General features: G+C 40.2%; 1 protein-coding gene across 2 annotated transcripts in view; it reads right to left on the minus strand.

The window, feature by feature from the left end:
* The window catches only part of adam19a (ADAM metallopeptidase domain 19a), a 158,663-nt gene that overhangs the window by 14,687 nt on the left and 135,519 nt on the right, over positions 1-8,457 (minus strand). For both annotated transcript variants that reach the window (XM_032544520.1, XM_032544521.1), the window contains exons 16-17: positions 5,458-5,662; positions 1,766-1,843 (exon numbers count right to left, since the gene is read on the minus strand). In XM_032544520.1, coding sequence (XP_032400411.1) covers positions 1,766-1,843; positions 5,458-5,662 — 283 coding nt within the window. The remainder of the gene's footprint in view (positions 1-1,765; positions 1,844-5,457; positions 5,663-8,457) is intronic.

The raw sequence follows: 8,457 nt of genomic DNA on the forward strand, positions 1-8,457 counted from the left end.
AAAAAAAAATAGAGCAACATGCACTCAAACTGCTTTAAAAGAAAATTCCACAAATTTAGCACTGCACTTTTATAACATAGTTGGACTCTGGTGTGTTATGTTAGTAGCATGGAGCCTTTAGCCTGCTGCAGACATGAGGAGCTACAGCGGTCTGGTGAGCTCACTTCTATAGGCAGAAATGTGTCTAGAAACAGAATCTGACTAGAAACAGAATCTGAATTACTCAACTTGAATAATTGCATTAAAAACTGAATCTGAATATACAATTAGAAAATGAATTCAATTGTTTGTGAATTAATTTCAATAAACTGAATGTAATATGAAATTGAATTCAGTAGCTCTGAAACTGTACTTGATCCTCTCTTAAAATCCAACCCTCTATTTTCTCATTCAGTTCTCACAATTTATATTCAGTTCATGACATTTAATTTCAGTATACTTAGACATGCATCAGGTTGTTGAGGAAGAGCAATCAAACTCCTGTCCTCGTATGTATATCAGACCTTAAATGAGATTGAATGAGCTAGCTAGCTCTCCCTCCGTATCGCTCTCCGCCTGGAGGAGGATACTTCTAACTCCACACTCCCAGATTTTTCTTTTTCTTTGGAGTCTTGGAGTCAGACCTTACCACTAATGACTCTAGTGACATCGCTTTAGGACAGTTATCAGACTTCACACAGCTCCCTCTAAAGACATATGCAATACTTCCCAATAACTAGAAACACACTTTAATGTGTGAAATCGGCGCATTTTCCCTTTAATCACTGGGTAAGTATCACTAGGCACATGACAGTGATCACACAAAAAGAATAGCAAGTACATTGACTATTTACCATAGCAGAAACCACTGGTTCTATTTCCTGTATATTCATGATCTCTAGAAAACACAATTAACCATGATTCCAGTGGGAATATATCTTATAAACCATATGTTCGAAAAGCTACGGAAAGAAAAGCACAGTAATTTGTATGATTTCTACTGTTTTTTTTTGCGCTGTCCACCACATTGAGAACACGGCTGGCCGCGTAGGGAGGTAGTTGGGGTGGATGGGTGGGCATTAACACACATAACTTTCAAGCCAGGGAGCGGAGTTTGCTTCCCGGGAAAAACAAAAGACTTTTACCCAGTAAATGCATGTTCCTTAGGAGTCTTTTAATACAAACCATGATCTTTTTCCCCTTAACCAGTCTAATCTTAATTTTCGGCGCCCCATGACGCTCACTTTTTCTTGCCTAAACTTAACAGCAATCTCCACCGACAGCTTGCGGTGCTCTGTGCCGGCTCACATTCACCTTTTCTCAGGTAACTGAACCACCAGCAACGACAGACAGCTCGCGGTGCTCTGTGCCTGGCTCACGTTCACCAAATCTCGGCTAACTGAACGACCAAATACTGCTGACCTGATGTAAACCACTATAGCCGGTGTAGCTTAAAGTAAGTGTTTAAGCCTCAAACACTCCACTTCAGAGCTTTGTTACTGACTCATAAACAATGTATGATTCCCTGCTTATCTGCCTAAGGCTTTCTTGTACTGCTCCAATGAATAGTTCATCACTTCAGTTGCTGTGTATTCCAGCCATCTATTTTCTTGCATTTACGACAGTCTTGGTGACAGCGCTGCAAAGCTCTACCTTTGCCCAAGGACACAGTGTGACAATAAGATTAGGGAGTCGTGCCCGGCAGCCAAGTGTGTTGAGTCTGTTGCATGGCTCAGTATGCTGTATGCTGTATACTGTGTGTGTGTGTGTATGTGTGTGTGCCTACCCCTTTGCCGCGGCAGCGTGCAATGCAAGTCTCCAGCTCGGTAAAAGAGGCATTTTGGCATCGGCGGTCTTTGCACACCTGTGACAACAAGCAGAATGATCACATACTGTGTTAGCGATTACAGTGCACAGTCACAGCTATACAGACTTTGATCTGCCTTCTGCCAGTGCCCTTGGGCTTTGGAACAACCTGGCTGCCTGAGGAGATTGGCCTAGCAGTATCAGTATCCTGTTTTAAAATCACTTCCCAAATCCCTACTTTCTCAGACTGGCTTTTATAGCTCGCATTTTTGTTTATTTAGCTGCAAACAGATTTGGTCTCTTCTGCTGCTCTAATTCTGATTTTAATTACCTTTTACATCAATTCTGGAGAGAAGTTTTCTTTTAGAAGATTTTTTGTAATGCTATCTTGACCTAAAAGGGTTAGGGTTAGTTCAATTAATTCATGCTTTACAAAAATTCTATTTATTATTTCTGAATAAACTTAATAAAACAATTAGGAGCTAAGCTGTTTTTCCCATGACGCAGAGACAGTCATTTGTCATTACTGAACTGAAAACACACCTTTCCTTCTTGTTTCACAACACAGTTGGCTGCTGAGGGGCTGATTTTAAGTACTGTATATTCATTGTCTGGAAAATTACGAGTTGATTAGCTGCATATTTTTCATGATATAATTTTTTAATTTTGTGGCTTGAGGTGGAGTAACAAGTGATTCCCAGTCAAAAGCCTCCAGTCCAAGTAATGCCACAAGTAATTGGTGTTTAAGTAATAATACGATTTTCATTTAAATGTATTTGTTCGAGTTTCATTTATTTGATTTAAAAAGAATCACATACTGTATAACACTGCACAGCAGATAAAAATCAGAGAGCTGTGTCCACGAGCTGCGAACTGAGCGGGAGACGTGAATGAGGTGTCATGGGAAAGATAAAGAGAAATACAACTTGACTGATGCAGAGTGGATACAGACATGTGAAGCTTTGCTAGTTAAGCTACCAAGCGTCAAGACCAGCTGTGTGATCGCCCACGAAATCGCCAAAAACAGTAAGCCATTTTCTTAAGGGGAGTTTATTGAAGAGTGTTTGGTGGACTCTGCTGCGTAAATATGCCCAGAGGAAAAAAAGACGTTAGAGAACGTGCCGCCTGACATAAAAATGAATATTGAGCAGAATTGAGTTTAGCCTTTTGGTCAATCTCTGTTTCTAATGTGGCGCTTTGGGAAAATTAATTGCCCACCCCTTCTGTACGACAAAGCATGTAGGAAACTGGATAAATTAATTCACATACGTACATCTAATTAGCTCATATGACCACTTAGGTGTGTAGAAGCTAGCTGCTAGTCTGGGTTGTGAACATAAGTGTCTAACCCATTTATGAAGTAAAAACACCTGATTTGGCCCAGAACTGGTAAATGTGTGGTACTTTCACTTTCAACTGATTGTTTAAAAACGTTTTATGAGATGGTCTGAACTAAAATTGCACATTGTACCTTTCCAAGGGTCTTAATGTCATGTGTGACATGTGTTATGTTATTAGATATGTATACATTTGTTTCGATCTTTCTTTAATTAAAAACAAAATAGTTTTGGATTTATGACCCCTTGTCCTATTTTCACTACATGGGAGAGATACCCCTGCCATGTTTTACAGTTTACATTTTTTTTTTAACCAAGTAACTATTACTTAAAGTACATTTTAAATGAAATTACTTATTACTTTTACGTGAGTAATTTTTCAAATTGGTATTTTTACTTGTACTTGGGAAATATTTCATCAAAGTATTGGTCCTTTTACTTGAGTATAATACTTGAGTACTTTTCCACCTCTGGCAGTAGATAATGACTCTAGCCACATTACCAGGAAAAAATCACGACAAGGCGATACTGTTTGGATCTCTGGGAAATGAGATCCAAAAACACACGAGCAATCGCTGCTTATCACTATACAGTAGGTGCCAAGAACAAAACAGAGATCTTCAAGATTGTATTAATTCTTTAAAGTTATGTTTTTTTATGGATGACATCGTATTACATTTTATAAGCTGCTTAGATTTTTATCTTGTGTCTGTACCTTGTTTCTGTCATGTTGATTTTATTCTTGTACTAATCTTCCCATAAATGCATGGTAAACTATTCCTTTTACAGAGGTCCCTGACTTTAACATTACACTGCTGTAGTTGCTGTGTGATGTGTAGAAATAATAAAATAATTTGCTGTGAACATTTACAAACATTGTGAATTTATGGAACTGAGGTTAGGCTTACACAACAGCGAAATTGTCCATTACATTATGCAAGTTTGCCACATCAGGTAGCAGATCTGTAACAGCGCTTAATAGACAATTCCGTTTCCAACCTGTAGGGGGACCAAAGCGGGAAAAGTTCTTTAGTGTTGCTTTAAATCTTGTTGGAGGCATTTCTTGCGAACTACAGGTCAGAATTCCTCATTTTTTTGTATGAGACTCCATCACTGAGTTGTATAAGCACTAATATTAGTATATGCATTAGTACTGTATCTCCTGCTCTGCCAGTTGTTGACTAACAAAAGTATTATTGTTAGCATGGGAATCAATTTAGTGTAGGTGAATGTGTGACTGTGTGATTAGAAGCTGCAGCTCTGTGCTATGTCTGCATTTCTTGCTGAGAAAAGGCCTGTTTAATGTGATGACTCAAAATTCATCATGTTGAATGGCAGACAATATTTCTGTTGCCTATTTATAATATATTACTCATGCAGCACTATTCAGTCCTTTTAGTCTACCCGCACAACAGCTGAAATGGAAGTGGCTGGAGTGTGCTGCAGAGGGAAACCAATATAGATAGACAGAAAAAAGAATTTACTGGTGGAATGGACGAGACTGCAGTGACTCTTGTGTGTGTATGCATACATACATATGTATTTCACATGCATAATTCAGCACTTAGTTTGTATGATTTTTGGAGATCGCTAGGTGGGTTTACTTAGAAATTTATATTCCGCTCAGCAGCTAACTTAAACCATTATTCGATAAAGTGCCTTAAACAAACTCAGATACAGAACAGATGTACTGGGTCCCTTTGATATTCAGTTTTGTATGAAGTAGGCCGATATAAAACCATAACAATTTTTTCAGATGAGAATATTAGTGACTAATGGCAATAAAAACACGGACAAGAAATACTATCTTTACTTAGAATAATTACGTAGGGCCATGTGACTTGCCAGGAACTTCACAAGTGGTTTCAATAAAGCCAACACGTGAATTCAAACAGGACCACAGTAGAAAGGATTAAGCCAACAAACTTGAGGAGAGCTCCAAAAGAAATGTCTTTTGAAGAGGTAGTACATCAGTGTACAGATAGTTGAGCAGAAACCCTGCTTTGGCATTTGTTCTTTTGGCTTGAGAATATAGCTTTAAATCCTTTGTGACTAAGGTGTGTTGTGCTGCCAGATGCCTTTTCCCTGCACCCTCTTCAATCGCAGGCCAATTCAAAATACCAGGCAGGTGTTCATGTTCTCGGCAGGTTGCCAGATACAGTAATTGTTGAGTCAAGCGTTGGTATTGATCAAAACACTCTATTAACTTCATGGTCATTCCATGATGTGGTGCAGGAAAAACTGTTTCTTCTATCTATTCAACAATGACATAGTATAAAAACTATATTAGCTAATTAGTTACTGACTCCTAAAGCCCAGCCCTGTGTGGACCAACCTTGCCCTCTCCACACTTGGTACCAGTCATGACAAGACCGGGGTCAGGCAGGTCGCCCTGGCCGTCCTGGGTGCTGTAGACGTAGGTGCCGCGGCACTTCACCTCGATGCCATCTGTCTTGATGGTGGTGTCAATGGAGACGGCGTTGGTGCCTTTGGGCTTCTTGGCAGCACTGTGGCACTGGATCTTACCACACTTAGCATCACTGGGCAGGGATACAAGCGAAACACAAAGAAACATTTGACTTTTACTTTTGATACGGGCCAGTCGTTAGCAACTCTGCTTTACAGACAAACGGACGTATTTCTCTTTACCAGTATTAATCAGCCGAAGTTTGTCATCCGTTAGTGAATCTGTGTTGTGAATCACCAGCTGCTCCAGCACATGATGGCATGTGTTTGTTTTTATGAGCCTCGCGAGTCATAATTCATAATTTAAAGTCTGGTGATATGCAGAGCCAACCCAACAATGACTGCATGTACTAACATGTACTGTGTGTGTAGATTATTCACTCCTGCTTGACTAATGTTTAATAAAAATGAGTGCCCAGCTGTTTAAGGTAATTACAGGGGGAAACAAATATGCATTTGTGAGGTTTTTTAAAGATTTACATCTTCAGTAGGAACCAATGGGCTTTGGGCTATGAGCCACAGACAGCATAAGGAAATAAGAAAGTGAGTTGAATTTTTGACTTGCATTGGAAGTTGTAAGTGTTTACTGGCCACAACCAATATACCTAACTTACAGGGGTTAGCTGTAGTTAGCTAGCAACAGATGCACTGTAAAATGTGTGTGTTGACAGCGCAGCCTCTGACTAATATCAGAACCCAGTAACTCCGGTAGAGTCTTAAAGAATCAGGACTAGGGCATATTTTTCCCTCAAGTTAAAACTTTATCAACTTGCATCGACGTGAGAGTAATTACTTTTTCTTATTTCTGATCTACTACAGCATATAAAGGTAGATTTTGGCCTTTTTATTAACAAGTCTTGAAAAACCTATTTTCTAATTGACTTTGAAAATTCCACTTTATTGAGCCATTGTGTGTTATCTGAAAATGTACTTCGAGATCTCAGACCATGCTAAACCATCGAGGCATCGAAAAGTTGTCTCTGAGCCAGAAGCTAATAGCTTCTAATGGGAGAAGTTTGAACACACTCCGAGTCCATTGTGAAATTGTGGGAACACAGTCCAAGATTCACAGAAGAAGAATGCATCTCATTGCATTAAGGGACTGTTTGTTATTTATTTAAGAGGCCACCAGAGGAGCTTAGGGATCTTTAGTCAAAAAACACTTGACCCTCCCTTTGCCAGTAATTCATTTTTTATGACCCTCCAAAATAATTGGGGGAAAAAAGGCATAAACCTCCCAACAATATTATATATTATTGATAACTCCTGTACTGGTTTGCGCAAGCGCTCCGTCGGCACCACAGCTCTGCGTGGGTGTGTGTCTGTCGGCATCTGTCTTTTGGAACTCCGCTCCTTGTCAAGATGCAGAGACGTCAGTTACGCTTGCGCTTAAGCGCTCTCGGGTACCAAAATTTGGCACCATTTGATTTACAATGAATCCGTCCTCAGGAGAACCAACATTATTTGTTCAGTACCCAACCCTAGTAATGTAAACCTAGTAAAAACAACAGTTAAGTTGGCAAGCGTATCTTACTTAGGCAACTGCCTACGCTGCAAAGTGCTGCGGAAAACCCTGGACTTGATTCGTACAGTCACTGGTTGAAATTGACAGGGCCTTGTAAAACCTGCTAATAATAGTTTCCTGGAATACAACTTCTGGACAGCCTTCTCCGTAACCGAGATGGAAAACCCATTAGAATAAAAACTTAGTATTAGAAATAATGAAACTGCGTATTTGCAAATACCTAAAAAAGTTATTCTGCGGAAACTGTATCAACACAGTGCCCTCTGTCAGCAAGTCACCCAAAGTCTATATATCCCTACTGAACCACATTTAGAAGGGTTGGTCAACTAGACCAGGAGGAAAATCTGGGTTTAAATGAACAGGTGTGAGGAGAGGTCTTCTAACTTTCTTATCATCCTCCAGAGTTTTAAAGTATTCTGTAAAATAAAATTGCCCTTTTAAATTAAGGTGAGCCCACCCCTTAGATGCATATACATAGACGCAAAGGAATAAGGGCCACAGGGGGCAGCCTCTTAACTAAGCCAGGTGGATTCCACGCCCTTTTCGAACCAGTGCCAAATTTAGGCGCAAAATCTAAGTCTAATATCCGGTACTGCCAAGCCGCCTTCCTCGAGGGGGCGCCAGTAGCGTAGTAAGTTTCAACCTGGCTCGCTTGTTCTTCCAAAGAAAAGAGCTGTTTATAACAGAAAGCGAATTTCTTGTTAACAGAGCTGGGATCATTTGGAAAGGATACAGTAACCGGGGAAGTATAGTCATTCTGATAAGATTTACCTTACCTAGGAGAGACAGTGGTAAAGCCGACCATCGGCCAGGTCTTCCTTAATCATAAGAATTGCAGGAACAAAATTGGCTTTGTAGAGGCCTGAGAGTAAGGGAGTAATATGTATGCCCAGGTAGACAAAACCAGATGGGGACCAGCGGAAAGGGGCAGAGCATTGCGGAGAGCAAGTTACATGAGAAGTGAGGGGCATAGCTTCAGATTTAGAGTAATTAATTTCGGAACCTGAAAATTGGCCAAAGAAATGAATTATGTCAACAACCTGTGCGATAAAAGATTCAGGACTGCTTAAGTGAAGGATGACATCATCACAGTAGAGTGAGAATGTATGTCACGTGGGGCCTATTTCAATGCCTGTCACCAAAGGATCAGAACTAATTGCCTCTGCTAGGGGATCCATGGCAAGGGTCTGTAGGAGGCGCATTTATCTGTAGGTTTGCCTTACTTTAAAATTAGGGAAATGTTTGCATCTATCATAGTGAAAAGGAGAGCCCCAGAAGCAAAGGAATAGGATAGCACATTGCTCATGCATACACACAATGCTCGCCTAGCTGCTAGCATGGCAC

The sequence above is a fragment of the Etheostoma spectabile genome, chromosome 19 (genome assembly GCF_008692095.1).
Source record: "Etheostoma spectabile isolate EspeVRDwgs_2016 chromosome 19, UIUC_Espe_1.0, whole genome shotgun sequence".
Taxonomy (NCBI): domain Eukaryota; kingdom Metazoa; phylum Chordata; class Actinopteri; order Perciformes; family Percidae; genus Etheostoma; species Etheostoma spectabile.